The sequence below is a fragment of the Malurus melanocephalus genome, unplaced genomic scaffold, assembly GCF_030028575.1.
Source record: "Malurus melanocephalus ecotype Western Australia unplaced genomic scaffold, MMel_1.1 scaffold_747, whole genome shotgun sequence".
Lineage (NCBI taxonomy): Eukaryota > Metazoa > Chordata > Aves > Passeriformes > Maluridae > Malurus > Malurus melanocephalus.
In genome coordinates, this window is record NW_026623979.1 from 183599 (window position 1) to 207028 (window position 23430).

Genomic DNA, 23430 nt, shown 5'->3' on the forward strand with positions numbered 1-23430 from the left:
CAATTTGAGGCTGTTGAGGCTGTTTTGTCTTGTCCTGTCTCTGGTTACCTGGGAGAAGAGGCCAAACCCCAGCTGGCTGCCCCCCTCCTTTCAAGTGTCTGTAGACACCAAYAAGGTCACCCCTGAGCCTSCTCTTCTCCAGGCTAAGTCCTCCTCACTTCTCATGCACTTGCAGCATCAACTTTGAAATGTAGGTTTTGCTGGCAGTTACTGCTAYGGAAGGTCTTTGACCATTGTGTAGGACTTCTAAGAATGTCATCAGTTTGCTGAAATAAAACTCCTGTTGGTATGGAACTAGGCCAAGCTGGCTTGAAAGCAGGATGATTTCCCTGTCTTGAGGAACATCTGCATTTTGGTAAGCTCTGATGTGCTGTGCCAGTCCATGGTAGGTTATCATGCCTCAGCCATGTGAGACCCAACATGCTCAGTTCAGGTACATCAGCAAAGGAGCACATTGGTCACCAATCCCAGCTCTGAGCTCRTGTGTTTAAGCAAAGCCCATGTACAGAATGTTCCCGTCAGCAAAGATTTCCTGAGTCTTTGCCTTTGTGGTCTGTGCTTGTTTCCACATCATAAGACAACAGTTCCCACCTGTCCCAGCCAGTGATATTGGTCCTTTAAACGTGTTATTTCAGCATTTTGCCTTTGCCTTACCTAACTTGTGTCGGCTGGAGAGCCACCCTGGACTGCTCCTACCTTGCTTTAATCTCTGGTCCCCAGAAAGCCCTAGAAAGACATTTAACAATATCAGAGAAATGAAGAGTCAGCAGAACTCAGCACTCTACTGAAATATTGAGCTTTCTGTCACATTTTCAAAKGCTTGCTTTTTATGACATTGCAAACGGAGTATTTGTGCTAATATTGCTTGGCTTGGTTTTTGGCAGCTTTTGGAGTCACAAAGATGGCTCCTGTGAGAAGCTTCTGGAAGCTTCCATCATGTTCAGCAGAGCCAATCTCTTATGGTTCTGAAGATRATGGACATGCTGCTGGCCAAACCTGGACCGATTAGAGAGGTTTGTTACGCCTCTTGTGATGACATACTTAAGAAAAAATCAAAATAAAAGTGACACAGTTTTTTCCGTAGAAAGAGAAGGAAGAGAAGGTGGGAACACGTGAGGAATAACATGGAGACACCAAGATCAGTGGAGAAGGAGGGGGAGGAGGTGCTCCAGGTGCCACAGCCAGGATTCCTCTGCAGGCTGTGATGAAGACCATGGTGGAGCAGCTGTGCCCCTGCAGCCCATGGACCCCACAGGAGACGCAGAGATCCACCCACAGCCCATGGGGGAGGTGCCCATGCTGGAGCAGGTGGATGCCTGGAGGAGGCTGTGGTCCAGGGGGAGACCCATGGAGAGAGAGGCCTTGCTTCCAGGCTGGAGCAGCCTGTCCTTGGAGGACTGCACCCCAGGGAAGAGTGACCCATGCCACAATGGTTTTGGAACGACTGCTGCTTGTGAGATTTGACCCATGCTGGAGAAGTTCACAGAGAACTGTCTCCTGAGGGAGGGACCCCATGGCACAGCAGGGGAAGGTCTTCTCTCCCTGAGCAGTGGAAGACAATCCCAGGAATCAACTGACCAAACCCCCACGTGCTGCTCCCTGAGCTGTCTGTGGGAAGGAGGGAGGGGACTAGGGGGAAGAAAGGGTGCCTTTAAGGGTTTATTTTACTTCTCATTATCTTCCTCTCTCTGTTAGTAATAAATTCACTTTGTAACTTCAAGTTGAGCTTGCTTTGCCCTTTGGAGTGTTTCCTCCTGGTTCCTTATCCCAACTCACAAACCCTTTTATTTCCTTCTCCCCTGCCCAGCTGTGGTAGGGGAGAGTGGAATGGGTAGCTGTTGTGGGTCAAGGTCAAACTACCAAAATATTAGTGAGACATATCGTACACCTTGAGACTTGTATACAGTAAATGGAAATAAAGGTTGTTAGCCAAAATAACTCCAAAGGCTAATCATAGAATCATACAATGGCTTGGATTGAAAGAGACCTTACAGATCATCTAGTTCCAATCCCTAAAATGAAGCGGATAGGGACTTTTGTTCCCCTCTTTACTTAATTGAGGTAAGTCACTGCTATCTGCTGAGAGGCATTTGACTGCTCAAAATGCTGTTGAATGGAGCCGTGTCAGAACATGGACACTTGGAGCTGTTAGCTTCTAGTAACCCTTCTATACACTTTCTTCAGTTCTTYGATTTTTTTAGTTCTAAGTTTACAACTAGACACAGTGCTTCTGTAAGTTAGAGATAGCAGTTAGAGATCTAGCACTCATCATTTGTCTCCTGTACCTTCAAGACAGTCCATCACACAGTCTGAGCAAGCTGTTGTAACCTCCAAGTAAAGAGGAGTTCATGAAAGTGACATCTTTAGTCTGTGATTACCAACAACTGGCTGCAGACTGTCAGCTGTATTTCCTCAGCCTCATTAGTGAGGCCCAGCAATGGCAGTGACTGCCATCATAMAGCACAATGGGAAAGGCTTTTAAGCTCTAATTTATATTTCACATAAGTGTCTTTTTCCTGTGCTTGCTGCTAATGGACCACCATTATACGACTGGAAATGTCAATTTATTCTGTTTGAAGGAGCTGGGCTGTCTCCCTATCAGTGCCTCAGGCCTGACTAGCATTTTGCTGAAATTCCCCTGGAGACAGCAGGATAGTTTTATTTTCACTAACAGACAGAATTGTCCTGAGAACCAGCATAACAAAATAAATGCTCTTGTGTACACTTACTATCCGAAGCTAGCCACCTGGGAAACATTAACAAGGCTTCATTTGCAATCGTGTTTGTTTAAATGGAGCAGCACGAAAATTCACAAGAGAATTCCACAGCTCCCTGATTGCCTGTGGTGCTTCTCCATGGCTCACGGAGCCTGTGTCTGCAGGCAGTGTGACTCACAAGATGGGAAGTGAAATCACAGCTAGGCTTGCGGTGAGCRGGAAATTTCCACAACTCTGCTAGGCCAGGAGCCAGTGTCCCTGCTGATGGGTGACCATGTGCTCCCCATCCCTCTCTTCCGACAGAGAACGGGGTAGGAGTGGCTGTGGAACGCTGTGTGACAAAACTGCTCCAGCTGAGTGAACGCTCGCTGGGGCAACAGGAGGGAAGGCTCCTCACCTGCCCGTGCCTTGGTCTGCTCTTATGCAAACGCCTCCGTTTGCTGAGGCAGGAGCACCAAACAATGTTAGAAGGTTACCATTCATTCTTTGGACAGCTCAGCCTGTAATGGCCTGCACTGTGATTTTGCTTGGAAAAAATGACTGGCTTTAGGTGGATTTTAAAGCTTTTGTGTATGTAACAATTCGGTATGACTCAATCCTGTTACACCAAAACGTGTGGGATGCTTTTCAGTGTTTTCGAAGAGACACAGCAACTGCTTTGCATTCAGGATTTGTTTTTACTCAAGCCAGGTAAAAGGCCATTTATTTGGTTAAAAAAGGAATAGCAGAGTCCTGCCTTTTCCCTTTACTTGTTGTACCTCACCACAGTGATGCAGAGTAAGATAAAATAGAGCTCATTCATTTAYAATTAGGACAACACAGAGATTACAGGGTAGAACACTAAAGAGGTATGTTTGCCCTTTTGATTTTATTTATCAGGACATCCCTGGCTCTGTTGGGGCTGGTTTATGAAAACAGCTTGGCCATGCTCAGTTTCCTACAGTAGTCAGTCCCTCACAGGGTCAGGCTGTTCCAGCACTGTGAAAATACCTGTGACGTGGATTTCACATGCCTCATTTGGATGCTTCTATTCTTTGTTTCTGTTTATTCTRTCTTATGAACCTTTTTGTCTCACATTTGCACATGTTAACATCACAGTTTTGTTTAGTGGAGCTCCAGTTCCGCAGATCCTCTCCAAATCACARCTCACACTGTTCAAACGCAAATGGCTTTCTAAGGCAGATTTAATCACTGTTTCTCTTGGGAAGGAAAACAAATGAGTTTCTCTCAAGGTTGGCAATTCAGTCCAATTATTTCACAGATCTTTGTTCATTTAATTCCTCTGAAGTGGAACAATCAGAAGAAATGGGGCAGAGCTGCAATGCAAACAGGAAATTATGATTTCTCAATTTGAATAAAATGAGGTTTTACAACACTTCCCTCTATTTATTTATTTATTAAGCCCTATTCTTTTGTCATGCATCTTGGCAGTGCTTTATTGCAGAGTACAGCAGTGTTGAGAGGACTATCAGAATAATGTCAGTGCCCCTCAAAACAGAGCTGTGTAGCCAAAACCATGGGTACTGCAAATAAACTAAACTCCATTGATTACCYGGGACCTAAAACAGTTTAGAGCAACTGCGAACTTGCAGTTCACTGCAGTGAAAGGATGCTTTTCCCCTCTTTGGATAACATCAGTATATGGAATCATAGAATATCCTGAGCTGGAAGGGACCCACAATTTTCAYGGAAGTCCCACTCCTGGCCCTGCACAGAAGAGCCCCAAGAATCACTCCATGTCCCTGAGGGTACTGTCCAAATGCTTCTTGAGCTCTGTCAGGCTGGTGCTGTGACCACTTCCCTGGAGAGCCTGTTCCAGTGCCCAACCRCCCTCTGGGTGARGAATCTTTTCTTAATACCCAATATAAACCTTCCCTGATGCAATTCCAGGCCATTGACCTGAGTCCTATCACAGGCCACCAGAGAGATCAGCACTTGTCCTCTTCCTGCCCTCATGAGGACGCTGTAGACTGAAATGAGGTCTCCACTCTATTTCCTCTTCTCYAGGCTGAAACATATGCTTAATGTCCACATATGTTATCATCAATCACCTATTCAGAAGGGGACTTCTAGCAATGACACTAAGCACTTCCGTTTGACAACAAAAGTTGCTTATGTGTAGAACTTCCCCTTTGGCTATTGACCGTATTCCCTGCAGGGCCTGGCTCTCTCTGTATTTTGCTCTGTGAGCGATGCTGCCTCAGCTGAGTGAACAACTGGGGTTTATGCTCARATGCCAAATGACAGCAATTGACCTCAAGATGTGGAAGGAAACCTCTGACACAATGCCTGCTTCCAGCTCAAAGCCTGACTGCTCAGTGAAATCAGTAAAACTGAACTCCGGGTCAATGTTCTGAGCCCACAGCAGCAGAGAGCAGGGCAGATTTACAGARTAGGTCACTCTAGCTGGCTTTACCCACTTCTCAGATCTACTTTTTGCCTCACAGATCAGACACTCCTCAAAAGGCTCTCCTGCTGCTGGATGCAAGAGGACACTGCAGCATTATCTTCCAGCAAGTGATCATGAACAACTGTGGGAGGGAGGAGGGATTCACATCAGAGAAGTTTGTGGACAACTGTCTCCTGTGGGAGAGACCCCGCGCTGGAGCAGGAGTGAATGGAAGAYGGAAAGARCAGCAGAGGCAATATGTGACAAACTGACCATAGYCCCCATTCCCTGTGCCACTCACGTAGGCACCTGACGTCCAGCCTGGGACAACCCAAAACAGCTGCAGAGGCCTTGTATATAATAAAATGTGTTTCTAGACAGAAAAGGCACTGATTGGTTATTACTTAAATGTTAGCATTTTCCTGGACTTCAAAATAAAGTGTGAAAGTCTAAAGTGGGTATTGGCAACTGTGCTCCAATTTTATTAAAGTGATGATAAACTAGCTATATAGTGAATTCAGCCTAAAACTCTAAAAAACAGAATTCTCGGTACAAAAAAAAAACAAACCAAGAAAACATGAGAGAAAAGTAGATGGGCACAGATGAACAGGGCCTTGAGAGTAAATATGAGAAGCTCATGACACAAAAGAAGAAAAAAAAAACATCAAAAAGAACCATTTGGAAAATGGACTGATAGTCCAACTGAGGAGTTTCACTTACAAGCTGAAAGTAAGCTGGAAAAGAATAAACTGAGACACATATGCAGAAGACTGTGTTTAATAATCAGGTAGCTGAGGACCAAGGTGTGAAAGACTAACAGAAGGAGTTGCTTTTTCTTTCTTTTTCTTCTCCCTCTCTCTTTTCTAATTTGAACTCCAGATTTTCCCTTTCTTATTAATTATAATTTCAAGTCACAAAGTATTATGGATGCTTTACTTAATTGCAGACAGAGTGGAACAAAATTAATCTTTAATTTTCATATAAAACTGAAAAATACTTTGTTGAAATTAGACATGGTAATTCGTGRTTGTGTTTTAAAAAGGTGTCTATCTGAAACAAATAACTTTAGTCCATTGAAATAAATCATCTTGATGAATATAACAATTTTGATGGATGATATCTTGCAGCTGTCAGCAGGTTGAACCTGCTTGTTGRTAGCTCTCAGGGGACTGGCTTAATGATCGCACAAATGAAGCAAGAACTAAACTTGGAAAGAAAATKTCATGGAAATTATGAAAATGCGGGAAAGATGCGATATTTTTGTTCCCTGAATAAGCACGTTTTAATTTATACCTAACAATTCAGAAAATGGAAAAAGGTATTTCTTTTTTTCCTGTCATCTTCAATTCCTAGGCAACTGGTTTTGAGGTACTTTGAAGATGTCTTTCCTCCAAAATTTCTTATATCAGTACCACTGAATGACAGACTTTGGAAAGTGATGCATTCTGGATGTGGACATTCATTTTCATTGATTCAGCCTTATATCCCCTTACTGTGCAGATCTGGGACTTTCTGGAAGTCTCCACAGCTTTTTCCTGCATTCCCTTCACAGRCTTCCTTCAAACAGCAACCAGAACATGAGGGCAACCAGGGCTTGAACCTTTGGAGGGACAACAGCAACCTGGCCCTTGGTGCGCACCTGGTTGGGTAGCTCTGATATCAGTGCTTCCAAAACGCTGCTTGGAGTACCCCTGAGGGGTCAGTCCAGCAGGAAGGGAAGTGAAAATGGATGCTCTTCAAAYGCTTTCTGCCTTCGTAGGTTTTCTATTCTGATCCTCAGAAACCCTGTTACTCTGAAGACTGATGTGATAGCTATAGGAGACAGAGACCTCGAGTTTCTGATGGGATTTTAAGAGTTTCAGCCATGGTCTTTTCCTCTCCTCCAGTCCTTGTTGTGCAGTGTGTTTCATCTTTCTTATGCAAAATAACCCGAGCACTTTGATTCCATTTCTAATGTCCTGTTGTGTTCAATCTAGCTCAACTGACAYGTAGCAAAATGCAGCAGCCTTTCAGTTAGGAATGACATGGCTTCTGCTGACATTTTCCAGCTGAATAATCATTTTATGAATCACACATACTCTTTTGTTTCCAGTTCTTCTGAAACCTGTGAAAAGCAGAATCACAACTGAACAGGTGGAGCTCGGGGGAGTATGGAAGCATTGAGGGAGCTTCAGCACAGGAAAATGGGTGTCAGCACGCTCAAGGCGGTCAGGGAGCRAAGGCCAGAGCGCTGAGGAGGAAACCTCGCTAGAGCGAGAAGCGCCTCTCACGATCAAGAGGTGGGAGCGGCTGTGGGGTGCCATCCCCTCACGATCGCCCGCGGGCAGGACGCGCACGGACAGCGGGACAGCCGCCCGGGAAATCCGCTCCCCGACGGCTGCGGAGGGGGACGCGCTTCCCGCTGCCAGCGGCACATCCCACCCGCCGTCCTGACCATCCCCGCTCCCTCCGGCCCCTCCGCCGGCGGCCCGGGAAGGCGCCGCGGGCGCTGTGTGGGAGGGAAGGGCGGCGGGGGGGGCCGGCTCTCCCTGCTGGCCCCGAGCTCTCCTCCCGAGCGCGGCCGGGAACGCCGCCGACCATCCCCACTCTGCCGGCGGCACGGCGGGAGGCGGCCGGACCCGACCCGGCCCGGCCCGGGGGCGCTGGGGGCGCTGGGGCCGCGGCCCCCGCCCCGGTGAGGCGGGATGAGCGCCCGCCCGGTCCCGGTCCCGGCTCCGCCCCGCGGGCAGCGGCTGCCGCGGGCACCGGGGCGTGAGGGCCCCGCAGCCGCCCCGCACGGTCCCGTCGCTTCTCGCGTCGCCGCCCGGGGCTGCGGTTCCTCGCTCCGCCGGCGGCCGCGGGCCGGCCCTGCCCTGCTGTGCTCTGCTCTGCCCGCCGCGGGCTCCCAACTTTCCTCGGCGTGGCACAAAATGTGCCGGGGCGCCGCCGAGCCGCTTTGACGTCTTGATCCTCTCCGAGAACTTAACAGGATCGCAAAGCCCTTCGAGCGGCTTTTCCCGGTGAGCCGGGCTTAGGCGCTCGGGCTCCGGCCGTAATCCGCCCGCGCCGCGCTGAGGGGCGGCTCGGCGGGCCCTGCCCTGCCCCGCCGCCCCCGCCGGGCCGGGCGGGCTGCGCTGCCGGGGCTCCCGGCGCTGCCGGAGCGCGTCCGGGCCGGGCAAGGGCAGCGCTGCCCCAGCGGCACTCAGGGATAACGCCGGGCCCCGCATCCAGGCAGCCGGACTGACGGACGGACGGACGGACGGAGCGCCGGGGTTCGGATGCTGCGGGGGAAAGCGTGGGCAGGTGAGTCTGAAGGAGGAGGCAAATGAGCTTCCCTTTCTGTCGTGCCCGTGAGGGTGGCATCATGTCCTGCATCGGACTTCAATTTCAAGCCTTAGCTCAAAAGCTTGAAATGGAAACGTAACTTGCAAGCTTTGTTTATTTCTTTAATTTTAAAGAAAAGTTTTAATTTGATTAATTGATGCAGAGATCTAACTTACTATTAAACTGGATTCTGGGCACAGATCTKTAGAGAAGTGGGGCTGAGGGAACCTACTCCACCCTTGTTGACTGAGGTTTAATTTTACCAGTTTGATCCATGCATCTCTTAACTYCTTCACTGTCAGGTGCCTGTGGTGTAAGCATGAGGCTGTCAAACCCTATATAAAAAAATGCTAGCAAATACTGCAAGCAGTGGAAAGGAGTAATTTTCCAGCGGTTCCTGGTGCTTCCAATAAATKGACCTTGGTTCTAGCAATATGACATCTTTTGCAAACCTCCTGTAWGTGTAATCCAGGTAAATCCAGTTTGCCTAAGAATGTGCAAGATACAATAATAACTATAGTCAGTGTCTTTCTCTAATGCAAGGTCCCCTCATTTGCCGAGAGGAAAAAGTCAAAAGAAGACAGGGAAAAATGRTCTGAACATTACTTTAGATCTCTGAAGAAATAATGTGAAATGTAAATGTTGGTACCTGTTGATCTACTTATTTCAACTATATTTTGTTTTCMAGATTCATAGTTATTGTATTCAAAGCAAATAGTTAGAGGATTGTTGTATTTAACATCTGTAATCTTCATCATTACAACTGAGAAAAGCATAGTTTCAGATATTACAGGTTTTGAAATAGCATAACTTTGTCTTCAGTCTGCAGTCTTTTTTTTTTTTTTTCCTCTGGTATTTTCCTCTTGTATTTTTCATGTTGTTTTCATTGAGTATGCATGCTAAAACCATCTGATTAGAAAAATACATGTCGCAGATGATAATGGGACTGTCAGGATGTGGAATCAGCGAGATTAATCATAGCAAACAAGTAGTGAATGACTTGAGGGAAGAACACATCAGCTTAAAAAAATTACACATCATCCTTCCATATCAGCATCTCTCAGCTTTGCCTTCTGTGTATCCCAGCCTTTGTCATCCAATCTGCACCCAAGCTCAGTCATCTCGGTTCAGCACGTTGTCCTGCAGCCTTCTCCAGTGTTGCCATCTCTTTTCATTAGCATCTCTTAAATCCTCTTCGCCTGTGAAACGTGACACAATTTACCTCTTGTCCTTCCCTTCCCCAGCCAGATGGGATGGCTCTGATAGTTTACATACAGCGGGCAGGGAATGAATTTAAATGGAGAACGTTCATGTCTATGCATGCGTGCACGTGCAAACATACATATTTATTTTATAGACACACATTCAGGAGGGTGAACCTGCTGTGTTTTAGCTGTGTTCATGCCCCTGCTGTGCTCACTTTTAAGACTTACCTTGATATATGAATGCACTGATTAGAGACATTGGCAAAACCAGTGAATTTTAGGCAGTGGCTGCAGAAACCTTGCACAGAGCTTATTTGCTGTATAGAAACATGGATACCTGCATCATGTTAACCCTTACTGGCAACAGAAACAACACGATGTAACTTAATTGTCCAGTTGCCTGTAATTTTTAATTTACTGTGTTTTGATTTGCAGTGTTAAATTCAATATCCACAGCTAGTTTCTCCTGAAAAGTTTCCAATCTACAAAATAAATCATCTGCAGAAAATGGTCTGCAGAAACTTTTGTAGATCTTAGAAAAATTAACTGTGTTGCTAATAGTTTGTAGTTAGAGAAGGRAAACTCAGTCCAAATAATTCAGTTTATTTCAATGATTATGTTGGTACTACAAGGTGCCAGAGACTCAGCTATGAAACAGATCAAAGGTAATCATGCGCATTTGATTCTAAAACTATAAATTATACAGACATGAATAATGCAGTGTTTTGTGAATCTAAAGTACCTGTGAAAGGTACTGTATTGGACATCTTTGGCACTGAGGCTACTAGGCTGTGCATGTAAATCAGGTGCATTCTCAGGAGATGTCAGGGCTCWTAGACCATAGAAAACGCAATATGAGATAGAAGAGAGTAATACATTTTGAAAAGTGTGCTTTTAAAAGAGGTCCTAGAATTTAAGAATTGTTGATTTAAACTGTAATGAATTCATGAGGGTAGGGTGGTGCTGCTGATTATTTTTTCGACTCCCTGGGCTTGATGTAATAGCCTTCATACAAAGCTGATTTCCGTAAGAGTGTGCCAGAGTCCAGTCTGCAGGTTAATTTACAAACCTCCAAGTCACTGAAGAAAGAAGTTGCACCTTGTCTTCAAGTCATGTAGTTACTTAAAGTTCCAGTGTCCAGTCCTGGATGTCCATTGTTGCCCGCACTGGTGGGATCATTGTGCTGCAGCCTGTCACATGTAACATACACAAGATACATAATGCACAGCTGAGCTACWACTATTACCAAGTGATATAACAAGGATCATGTAGGTGGAGGTCAAATCCCAGAATAAATCCCAAAGACTTATCAGGGTTGAACCTGAGAGGCTGTGTGAGGATTTGTAACGTGTCTTAACTAAAATGATGTAAGTGATCCTATGCAGCAGCTTATCACTGCTTCCATAGCAAGAATTGAAATGCTGACAGCTTCAAGAACAACGGTACTTTACCAATTACACAGACACATAGGATCCCTTATAAAATCACATATAAAGTCATCCTTTACTTTGTGATGGTGATACATGTTTCACTTTGAAAAGCTATGTTTAAAATTCTGCCGTATTTTCTTTCAGTAGTCCTTTTACTCTAAATAAATAAGCTCTAAGAATACTAAGTGGTGGTATAAACAACTTGATCTGTCATTATTACATGATAAACAACTACATTTACTTTATATCAGATGTATTGATTCTTGGTTGGTTTACAATTTTGAATTAAGTTAGGGTGAATTGACATATTCTGCCCCAAAAGGGATCTGCTAGAGTGGCCAAACCTGAAGTCTCTCAGYATTTGAGAGGGAGACTACAGTAATTCCATTCTTTCAGAGATRTTTGACACACTGCACAGCTCACTTTGATGGCTTAGTTAATAGCTATCAACTTCCTGAATTTGTTATAATATGTAATATTAAAGTGTGTGTCTGTGTGTTGCGATTTTTTTCCTGCTGAGAAGCTGCAAAATTGTCCGAAACCGGGGCCACAATGCTACTCAGAGGCCTTAACTGTGTCCAGATAGCAGTGGGTGCTGAAAACAGGCATTCCTGCTGCCAAAATATGTTCTCAGAGCACTGGAAACCCATGAAAAGGTTATGTGTCAGTGTATCCCATAAKCTACTGGTAGTAGGCTCTGGAAAAAGGAGGAAACCTGGTTTTGGTTTGCTTAATTTGAACCAGGCTTGAAAGGTTTCTCGTTTTTGAGGTGCAGCTGCCCAGTGCAGTGCAATTTGCTGCAAATGGGTGAATAGACCTGCAAAAGGCTGGAGTTATGGCCATGGATTGGGTGCCACCCCTTTTGGCCTGGAGTTAGAAGCTCAGGAATTCTCAGTCACTGGTTTTAGCTTCAGTCATTTCGCATATGTAGCTTCCTTCTATGTGCCTTATTCCTGCTTCTGCATTTCTGCATTTCTGCATTTCTGCATTTCTGCATTTCTGCATGTCTGCCTTAGGAAATCCACAGCATGGCCCATCTCCTAAAATTTAGGTACTGCAGCTGTTGTAGCTCTAGTTCTAGGTCTTTAATAATGTAGTTCTAAAGAGATAAGAAGAACCTGATTTTCAAAATTAGGAAATACTTATGTAAATCCCAAGTTTTTGTATGTTACTTGAACTCATATTTGTTGTCAAACAACTGGGTGTYATGTTAGAAATACTTCTTTTGTACCAGACAGTGCATTTTAAATTGTTTGACACAAAACCTCAGTTGCCATTGAATTCAAAAGGAAGAGAATAAAAGATCATGAACGTTTGCATTTTGAGTAGGGAGTGCTATCACTAATGTATATAATTTGTTATATTTTTGGTAGGATAATACATCTGTCTCATTTAGCTGTAGTTTCAGTCTCAGTGATTTAGGCACTGAAAAGCAATATTCTGGAGTGTGGAATTATTATTCATCTGTTTCAGGTAAGTATATTTGGTAGCAGGGAAGAAAAGGCTAGCTGAGAAAGTGTGTTAAAATCCTGCTCAAGGCATTGGTTTAAAGATTCAGTCTTTCAAGAGCTAGGAGGGATTCCAGTTTTATTTTGCTGGGTGACTAGATTGAGGCTCAGAGGACAATGTGTCTGTCTSTCCATCTATTTCTCTTGTTAAATCACTTGTGAGCTGAATACCTGTTCTGATTGCCTAACTTGGATTTAYCAGACTTGTCAGCCTTTAAGTAATCAAGTGTTACCCTCAATGTAATTGCTAGTTTCAAATATTCAGAGCAGAGGGTGTAGTTCCTAGGGAGGAGATCCTTTTCTAGAAGAGGCAAATACCAGTGTGGGGTGGGTGCAGTGCCCAGGGGGCTGCMGAGCCCTTTGTGAGCAGCAGCCAGGGCTGCCTGTGCTGGACACAGATGGCTCCAGCCAGCTCCAGCTCATYCCATGTGGCCAAGATGGCAAAGTGGCACTTCAGGGAAAAAGCATTTAAGGAAAATTAAGATGCCAGAAGGGCAGCGTGTGGGGACTGAGGGGGAAAAAAGGGTGAAAACCATCTCTGCAGAAACCAGTCTCAGAAAAGAAAGGGCAGAGGTGTTGTTCTGGGCACTGAAGCAGAGATTCCCCTGCAACCCCCAGAAGGGACCATGATGGGGCAGACATCACAGTGGCAGACCCTTTGATGGAGCCAGGTATTCCTGAAGCAGATTGCAAGCAGTGAAGAGGAGCCTATGCAGGAACAATTTCTCCTGATAAGAACTGTAACCCTTGGAGGACCCATACTGGAGCAGGTTTTCCTGCAGGAATGCAGCCCATGGAGTGCACCCATGGAGCACTTTGTGAAGGACTGCAGCCTGCAGTAAGGACCCACACTGGGTCAGAGGCACTGTGTGAGGAGAAAGGAGTATCAGTAGTGTCAGCATTATGGACTGAGTGCAGCCTCCCATTCCCCACTCCCTGTGCTTCTGGGTAGGGTGGAGGAGATGGAGGAAGTGGAGGAATTGGGAATTAGTGGTGAAGTTGAATCTGGGAAAATTGAGTGGTAGAGGTGTCTGTGTTTCTCACCATCCAAATCTATTTTAATTTGCAACAAATTGACTTTTCCCTGATTTGAGCCTGTTTCATCTGTGATGACAGTTGGTCTTCCAATGCCTTTTTTTCTTCCTGTTTTTTCCTTGTCCCTTGACCTTTCTCATCTCACTTTCTCCCACTGGGCTRCTGAGGAGGGGAGTGAGAGAGCAACTGGGTGGGCATCTGGCAGCCAGCCATGGCCAACCCACCACTCAAAAGATTGTAGTTTTACATATGAAGCTGAGCTCTACTCACTTTTTAAAACTGCCTTGTAAGAAAGAACCAGTGTTTAGTGGCAGTTTTGGGATGGCAGGTGGGATGGTTAGAGCTGTCTCTCTGTGGCCCTGCAAAAGGTGTTTGTGGAGCCTCAGGACTCTTCAGGATTTTCCTGCTGGCTGACTCCTGTTAAACTGTATCCTAGTCAGCTGCTTGCCAGATTTTGGATCCAGTGTTGAAATGCTGATCTCCTCCCTTGTCTATTAAACACATTTATCATTTGGATTCTTAGAGGCCTAAAAGGAACAATTATTTCTACTTTATCAGATAACCAGTAATTTGTCRGAATTTTATGGTCTTTATGCAGTGCCAAACCATGTGGCTTCAGGTCTCAGCACCCTCACTGTGCCCAAATTACTGCACTGTTTATCAGTCCTGCATTCAGTCTCTCTGTACCACAGCTGGACACATGTAACACACCCTCATCCACTCTTCCTACCTCCTTCCAAAAATATATTAATGTAGTTTATTGCTTAATAGCAGAGTTGTATTTCTGTAAATTTTCCCCCCTCCTTTCCTCCAGTATAGTGCAGAAAAAGAGTTCAGATCAAACTGTATGTTGAATGGGAAATTTACTGCTGAAATTATTGTAAGGGGTCTGAAATGAGGTGAAATTCCACCTACATATTTTTATTTTTTAACTGTATACTCTTCACCATTCTAGGGTGAGCAAGTCCTGTATTTCTCTCCCTTTTCTATGTCCTTAATCATTCTTGCCATACTGCTTTTCTGTGTGCTCTTCTGTGTTTAAGAGAAGGGCTTCCAGATAAGTCTGTGCTGTTGTTCCATGGAGCAGTTTTAGTGTTTTTTGTGTCATTAACATGTTCTGTGTGTACATTGCTGGTTGTTGTGTCAGCAAGCCTGCCCTGCAGGTGTTTCACTTAGCTGTACATATGTCATAAGTTCATAAATSGTTTGGGTKGGAAGGTACCATAATGTCCATGTTGTTCTAACTCCTACTAGACYTGGTTGCTCAAATCCCCATCCAACCTGGCCCTGAGCACTTGCAGGGATGTGGCATCCACAGCTCCTCYGGGCAACATGGTCCAGTGTTTCAACACCATTGTAGKGAAGAATTTCTTCCTAAAATTTAATCCAAATCTACCCTTTCARGTTCCATTTCTGAGAGCATGTGGTTCATTTGGAAGCATGTAGGGCAGTAGTTTACMTGCTTTTCACCTGTATTCATGGGTTTCCATTTGTCTCTGTTGCACATAACTTGTCATCAGATTGAGAAATTGCTGTAGTTGAYGTGGGCCACCTTGAGGTTCCCTGCACTCCTTTTGTTTTCTCTTGCGTATAGAATTTTTTGCCATCCTCTATCATCATTCCTTCTTTTCATTAGCATCATTGACATTCAATGACAGGTTTTCCTACAGATCCCTGAGGAACACTGTTATTAAATTTCTGCAGTGGTGAGGCTGACTGCTTAAYCCTTTTCTTACTTTCCGTCTTGTTTTTAATACAAAATAGTGTTTGGCTTCATATCCTATGACTTGTTTTTTTCTCCAGTGGTGTAGCTTTTGGAAGTCTAAATGAGGTGTACAACTATTTCCTGTGTTCAGTGCTGCACTGGCACACTCAGGCCTTTCAGAAGACTTGGAATATCTAATTCCATTATCTGTTAAAAATGTTTCATTCCAGACTAGTAATATCTAGTTTCATCCATTTATGTTTTAAGTTTAAAGAAATACTGTACTTAATGTTTTTTAACCAAACTTTCGGGGACTGATGCACAAACGCCAGATCTGGAAATCCATGTGCCCTCAGCGTTTGAAACGTAGAAAGGCACTGCTCACCAATCTCCAGTCTGAGAAGCAACGTGTGTTCTCAGTGAGAGAATTTGTTGGAAGCAAATTATCTACATCATCCGAAGACTTCAGAAAAACTTTATTAGGTCATGTTTTTATTGTTTTCGCAGTTTTACAATTTTAACAGTTACTCACTTCGTTAGAGATTATAAACCAGGTAACCTTTGTTTTTAAGAAGTGCTGTAGGTAGCTGTCAATCCAATTGTGAATCACCACAACTGGTGTTACTGTAAAGTGTCAGAACTAGTCAAGAACTCAACTCAGTACCCTAAATTTGTGCTGAAATTACATCTTTAGGAAGAAAGGTTAATGCTTTGTTTCTTGTCTTATGAATAATTCTTCCCACCATCAAGCTTTTTAAACTCTGAGTTTTGTTTTTAGCATAAATTATCTGCACTTCGGGACTTAGTTCTTCTGAGTGAACATTCCAGTCTGATAGTGTGTTGAAATAACTCAGTTTTTTATRTCAATGTGTAATAAAAATGCCCATTTTTCCCAGTAAAAATGCAGTTAATCAGCATGAACAAGGCTCAGTTTAAGGTGAGATGCAGTTAGACATTAACTGCTTTACACTGAGACAGCATTAGTAATGGGAAATACTAACGAAAATTTGGGGTATTAAGCCATGCCCATGGGCTGTTTCTGGAGTAATTTCATTACTTCTGGATGAAAAAAAATTAAATATATTAAATAACTTTGTAAGTTGTATATTATTTTCTTTAGTTGTCTGGGAATTGAGTGGAGGGTAAGTCAAGTATCTGGTTTTTAAGGAAATGGATATGTTATGTTCTAATCACGGATAGCGAGCTTTGCTTCAGGAATAATTCAGGTSACAAAGTTAGTTTCTGAAACATCTGTATTTCATTTGCTGTTAAAGGTGAATCTTGTGTGATGAATGAGACACAGGATTACAGGTGATAAATGGACACCAGCTAGTCTGAGGGAGTTGATTGATCCTGAGAGAATTTCATTCTTGTCATATTTCAAACAAAAAAGATTCCTCAGTGGAGTTTCAAAACTTAAATTTTTCTTTTTWAAAAATTCAAAGCTTTCACTAAAAGTCTTTCAGTCTCTCATTTGTGAGACACTTGAGTCTTAAAACTTGTTTTGCAAGTGATAGATGTAATATGAATTTGGAAAGGCATCAAAGGTCAAATCTGGAAAGGAATTCAGGTAAGTTTCCTAAAACTTGTAGGAGATGAGCTGCTAAATGTCTTAACATTGTTTTGAAGCAGTGTAATAAAACCCCTAGTATGTGTTTAGTGCAGAGAACTATTTATTCTATTTAACAATAGAATTATAGCATGGCCTATATTAAGCTGAGGGATGTCATTAATTACCTGCTTGGTTCATATGCATTTTTGCATTACAAAGCTTAATCATAAAATACATCAAATTAGCACAAAGGATTAATGTAAAGTGTAATGAGTTGTTCTAACACATGTATTACCTGACTATTTTTGGTTGACTTTCTAACTCTAGCCTTCTTTTAATGAGATTTTAAATGCAATTTCACTATGGATAATAGTATGATACTGTAGGTATCCATAAAGCCCAGAGACTAAAAAGAATATGGTATCGTGTAACCCTTTTCTTTGGTCGATGAATCTTTGTTACGCTTTTACTAACACTTTTCTGTCTACTGTAAATACATCAAGAAACATGTCTTTTGCGTGAGTAAATATCACTGACTGTTCTTCAAATGGCTGAAATTGCTTTTTGTTGTTCCACTGTTTTAATAAAAAACTCTTTTTAAGTACAGCACACATTTTTTGCAGCCTTCATAATTTTTTTTCCATTTCAGTTGTTATTTAGATGTTGATATGTAAAGCAGAATGGCAAAAATCAACACCCAGCATTCCTACCCTGGTACACACAGACTGTCTGTCAGAACTACTGATGAAGATATCGAAAGGATTGAAAATGGCTACATCAGGTAATGTTTTCTTTTCATCACAGTTGAGAGGACAGATTGCTGCATTATTTGTGGAACTCCTCTGACTCTGGGAATGGGAAATGAAATTATGGGAATGTTGTGTCATGACACAGTTGTTGACCCAGTGCACAGTAAAATCACCACACAGGTAGCAGGCTCTGTGCTTCCAACAGAGTATGTGGGATTTGGTGAAAAAAAGGATCCTTCCAGCACCATGCAGTGAAAAGCCTTGGGAAGTTTTTTTGTTTGAAGTAGCTTAGTTCCTGTGATAGGGAACATTTGTAGTGTATAAAGAACATCAGCATTTTTGTACTGGATTTTCAGAGTCTTTCACTCTACAGAGGAAATGTAATAATTTCTTTACATTTTACTTTCTCTGGTTTTGATAGTTTTAAAGTGGCTGTGTRAAATGTGCCAGTGAGCTTGCATTTACCTTTTTCACAGTACAAGTTGTTTCTCTAGACTAGTACTACAGTACTAGTTGGTCCTCTGGGCAAACCCTGCTGGACCTGCAGAAAGATGTCTGATCTTCCATAGCATCCGTAAAGGCTGGAAAAAGTTTTCTGCTTTTCCCTTGTTATGGTCAAACACCTCTTCTGTGTGCCCTCGTCAGACTGTCTCTTGCTGTTCAAATGCCTACCCAGACTAGAGCACCTGATGGGCTGATAGGGCTTCCTGCATTATGGTGATTTTGGATTCCATGTCCCTAGGAGCTACTGTGGATGCTTTGTTTGAATTGGTCCTTTTTTTCTTCTTGCTTTGCTTATGTGATACCTTCTGACACATAGATGACCCTGCAGTAGTGAAAATGAAGCAGYTTTTGTTCTGCACAGTAAGGCTTGCTTGATGTAGTTACACTTCCCCATGGTCTCTTTAGGGAGACTTACAAGAACCCTGTCCCTTTCTCCATATAGGGATGTCTTAGAAAAAGTGAAAACACAGATAGAAATGAGCCTCCTCCTTTCCTTTTTTCTTAATGTCCCATTTGTAGGAGATGTCAGTGATTGGCAGCTCACAGAATGGAATTACTGGCAGGGATGTGAGAGTGGGGTTATAAAGGTTTAAATGTAGAATTAAATCCCTGCAGTATCTACAATTTCAGAGGCAATGACTTTGACAGATAGAGGGACTGAAATATGAATTGTACTTTATCATCATTATGATGGTCTTGAAGAGGCATTTGTTTAAAAAAAAAAGTTTGATATTATCAGCATTAATTGCAGGAATTCATAGATCAGTAAAAAGATACATTCTTGCACTGTAAAAGASATCTAATATTTAAGATTCTTGGATTGTTGAAGTGATTGCTTGTGAGTATATACAATATCATTGTAATACCACTCAAAAWTTTTGTGATATGTTTTTGTTTTTTAAATTCAGATTTGGTTTAGAGTATGTCTGTACCAAAAGATAGAAACCATCCAGAATTTTGGCTCTTCTCTATCTTGTATCAAAATATGCAACTATAGACATTGGGAAAAAAGCACCAGATTTTCTAGAGTGACAGCGTTTCTTCTTTGCCTTTACCTTCTTCCAGTTCCTATTRGCTATAGTTCAACAAAGCAGTTAAACTCATTACTTAGTTCTCATTGAAGTCAGTGTGTGTTAAATTTATGCTTAATTCTAAGGATGTGCTTAAGTGCTTTTCTGCTGTGAAATGAGGTGTTACCAAGGAAAAACAATCACTTTTAACAGTTAACAGAAAGCTGCTACTGATCTTTAAAATGCTGTGCTCATTTATGCTGGAGTGATTCATATGCCCATATTCTTACTCTGTAGTGTGTTAGAAAGTTGGCTTATTTTGTTAAAACAAAAATCAAAAACCCCCAAAAAATCCAAATGAATCTCCATTTTTAAAACCCAACATCTGCATAGAAACAATAATGTGCCTCTCCAATAGGAGAGGCAGCACATTAGCTTATAGATAGGTCAGATATCTAAAAGTTGGAAGTAGGATTCCGCCATGCCCTTTAGAGACCTGGATTTCAGTGTCTTTATGGGAGCAGGTGCTTGAATTCCTGCTGTACTGCGTGGAGATGTAGTTAGTACTGACAGTCCGCAGCAGCCAGGGAACTGCTCAGCTCACCCTGAAATGCAATAACTCTTCAGGCTCCTTTGGCTCTCTTGATTGTGAGAGGTATTTAGTTGCCTAAAATAGGCATCTAATGCTATTTGAGACACCATAGAGTATTTGAAGTGTTTAGCTGGCTCTAGTGGATGTGAGGAGAGACCTGTGTGCTTTGGAGAGGTGCAGTAAAGTATTCTGAGGTGTTCCAAATGGTACCAGACTCCTGTTCTGAAGCAGCTGCTGAGAATCAAGCCCTGAGATGGCCATTGGCTRCAATGGGAATTTAGATACTTCTTAGGCCCTGCCATTAACAATATTAGAATTTATTGCTAAGATCCCACAAAATGTACATTACTCGGTAAACAGAAATGAAAGTACTTAAAACCAGCCATGGCAGTGCAGTCTAAAACACTAACTAGTCCAGTATCCTTTCTCCAGCAGGTCTGTAGGAAATTTCTCCAGGAAATAGTAAGAAAGGTGGGCAAACTCTGCCATTCTCTCAGCGTCCAGCTCCTGAGAGTTGTTGAGCTGAGTGTGGGCTCTGTGTATTTGATAATCTGTATTGAATGTTTGTTCCATGAGTTTGTTCATTTCCCTTAGAAGGATGTTAACTTTGGCAGCCATGATTTTCTCAGCACTGGCAACATAAACTAGGTTATAAAAGTTTTTCAATACCAAGTGGTATCCATTGGTGTTTTGTTATTGGAGGAGAAGTAGAAAACAGTTGACAAGTTGAGAATCCTGGGATTGTCAGGATCTATTTTTGCATTGTTCTTTGGTAGGAATAATAAAGTTTTAATTCTCTGTTAGTTTCAGCTGTGAGTGCCCATAAAATTGAACTGCTAATTATCCTCTTGTGCACATTAGAAATGCTGTTGCCAGTTCTTAGGAAGATACTGCAAGTACYGTTTTAGTCAGTCTTTTCCTGACATTACAAATTGACAGACTCGTGGGAATTCTTGTTTACATTACAAAGTGGGGAAAAAGTGATCCTTAATGGACATGCAGAAGTCTTGCAAAAGTGAATACTAAAGACTGAAACAAAAAGAGAAAACCCTAGCAGTACTAGAGTGAGCCGTCATAAAGTCCAGGTTGCAATGAAGTCAATTTCAAAACTCCAGTACTGAAAAACAAGGCTAAAATTTCATCTGTTTTTCTCAAATGCTATTTTTTTAAGGGCTAATAAGTTGCCYTTACCTTCTGAGCTTGCTGAAATGTGTGGAGGAGCCTCCACTGACTTCARTTCATATTGGAAGACTCCAGAAGAATAGGAACATCAGCTTAGCAATATGGTTATCAAATGTATGCCATTTACTAGGGAGAGGACAATTTGCTGGACTGTTTCCCAATGCAGTGTGGAGAGAACCAGAGTTGGGGGAAGTCTGGTGAAGGCTTAAAAAATTCTTAAAATTCTTTAAAACCTCTTGAAATCCTTAAAAAAAAAATTGTTTTTGCAGAACCCATCCACTGTGTGAGGATGCATCATCAGAACTGCAGGGAGTCATTTCTGTGGAGGGAAGACATGCACCTGAATYCCAGGGGAGCTCCTTCACTGGCAGGGGAGCAATGGCAAGGTAACACACTAAYTAATATTGTTTCCAGTATTCAGTTCAATTTGGTGAAAGAGACTGGTCACAATTTGGAGGCAAAGAAGRAAGAGCAGTCACTTTCCAAAGGAAATGGATGGAGTCCAGCTGTAGAAAATCTATAAGAAGYAACATAAGTTGCATTTGACCTTGATTCATCACTTATTGCTAATAAAAATCTTAGAATCTGAGAGAGGCTGAAYAAGCCAAAACTAATATGTCAAATATTTTTTATTTACATAATTGCATCTGGGGAAACGCATGAAGTGAGTCCAGACTGTAAAATAAATGGGTAAATGTTTGGTTCTGGCTGATAGCTGGTGCAATGTTTGTTTCATATCAAATAAAACATAATGATCGGTTCCCTGTGGTAGATGCCTCTGGCAAGGGAGGAGAYGGGATCTTGTGTTTTGAGTGCAAGAATTTCTCTCAGTTTCTAGAATCCAATTATGTTTATAATAGATTTGGAGACTTAGCCAGCAAAATTGAAGCCGACCATTGTCTTAAATTGTTTGTATTACTGAGACTTAAATGTAAACCTGAAGTGGAGTTTGTGTCTGCTTTGCATCCGAGAGTGCAGGGCTCTGCCTTCAGGTACCATTGTTACACACAACACAGATCGCAGCTAGTTTAAGCACCGTGTATTTCAAAGAGCAAAGAAAAATATTATTATAAAACTGGGGTCATTTAAAGAGTATTGTTTACACTTCAACCTTTTGGATAGTGGAGAATAAACTTGTGTTTCCCTGTTTGGTTGTCAGATAATGCCACCACCAGATGCAGATTACAAAATCTGCAAGAAGTTTAGTTTAGATGAAAAAAGATTATAGCTGTGTGTTTTGTGTAAACATAAAGCACATGAATAAATAAATCTGTACTGAGAACTTCCTTTTTAATCTTAGTTTATAGTTTCCTTTACCCSTTTTCAGGATGGTTTGCATTACATGTGTATGTAGCTGCAGTTATGTATGCTCTGCATATACAGGGAAATTTGTGATGTAAACGTGAATGCGTAGCAGTTTAAGTATTACAGTAACATAACATCACCCTTGAATGGAAATTCTCAAGGATCTAAGGCAACTGCATCTGATGGGCTTCACTGAATACCTCACTTGGAGTTGTAAAAGCCCCCACTCGGCAAGAGTATTCTGCTGCTCCTGCAGTGCTGATACAGTAGAATAGGAACTGATGTGTGGGGTAATTTCCTGATCCACTGCAGAAGGTGATCTATGAAATTGTGACTAATGACTGGGTTTACACAGTTACTCCATCAAGTTTAATTTCATGACAGGTGGAGATGTGGAGAAAAATTCTCCTGGTCAGTTGTTTGTGGGAATGTTTTAAGCCATCCGATGTTTGTCTCTGGTTCAGTCGATTTTGTATGTGTGTTCCATGCAGGCTGTCACGGTTTGTCTTGTCTGTAAGGTCGTGGGCCACAAGACACTCACACCATGAAGACCAAAGGCCTGATTCTTTCCTAGAACGCATCAGAGGGCCRGAGCTCGTGGAGGTGTCTACCCGGCAAAGCAACATCCGCTCCTTCCTGGGTGCCCGTGAGCGGCCCGGGGGACCAAACGGGTGAGAAGATGTTTTTGTACTTCAAGTGAAGATRACTGAGGTTATGGTGTTTTCTTGGCAATTAGGATGCAAGTTGTATTTTAAGAAGAGGATAAAGAGCTTAACATGGGAGATGGAGTATCTAATGCTGCCCAGGAATCTTCAAGTAACTAAAGTATTGCRCTTTCAGCAGACTTTCTCTTTCCCCCTCAAACACACTATAACCAATTTATTGAAGTAAAGCATTTTGATCATGCTACTTCGGGCAGAATGATTTCTGAGAATTGGAATTTTATCATGTGCAACTTGATGCTGTTGAACTCCTCTCTACTGAGGAGAATAGAATTTCTATTTAAAGAACGTGGGATGTTGCTAGTTTTAGCTTTTCAGGATCTTAATGTGCATTATCTGCAAGTGTTATGGAACTCTAAAGAAGCAGTTGTGCAAAATGTGTCATTGCTTTTTTTATACCTATTCAGAAGTCAATCTGGTTACATTACAGAAAAATTATGATGCAGAAATTACAAAATCTTTTGGATGCTGACTTCATTTATTGGCACATACAGAGTCTTTGGTATGCTTTGAAGCAGAGAC

The 23430-nt window shown here is 42.5% G+C and overlaps 1 protein-coding gene across 2 annotated transcripts in view; it reads left to right on the forward strand.

Moving 5' to 3' along the window:
• Window positions 1-8234: 8234 nt before the first annotated feature.
• The window catches only part of LOC130584681 (cyclic nucleotide-gated channel cone photoreceptor subunit alpha), a 30281-nt gene continuing 15085 nt past the window's right edge, over window positions 8235-23430 (forward strand). For both annotated transcript variants that reach the window (XM_057384806.1, XM_057384805.1), the window contains exons 1-4: window positions 8235-8388; window positions 17494-17625; window positions 21151-21267; window positions 22678-22857. In XM_057384806.1, the coding sequence (XP_057240789.1) occupies window positions 17525-17625; window positions 21151-21267; window positions 22678-22857 (398 nt within the window). In that variant the 5' untranslated portion in view covers window positions 8235-8388; window positions 17494-17524. The remainder of the gene's footprint in view (window positions 8389-17493; window positions 17626-21150; window positions 21268-22677; window positions 22858-23430) is intronic.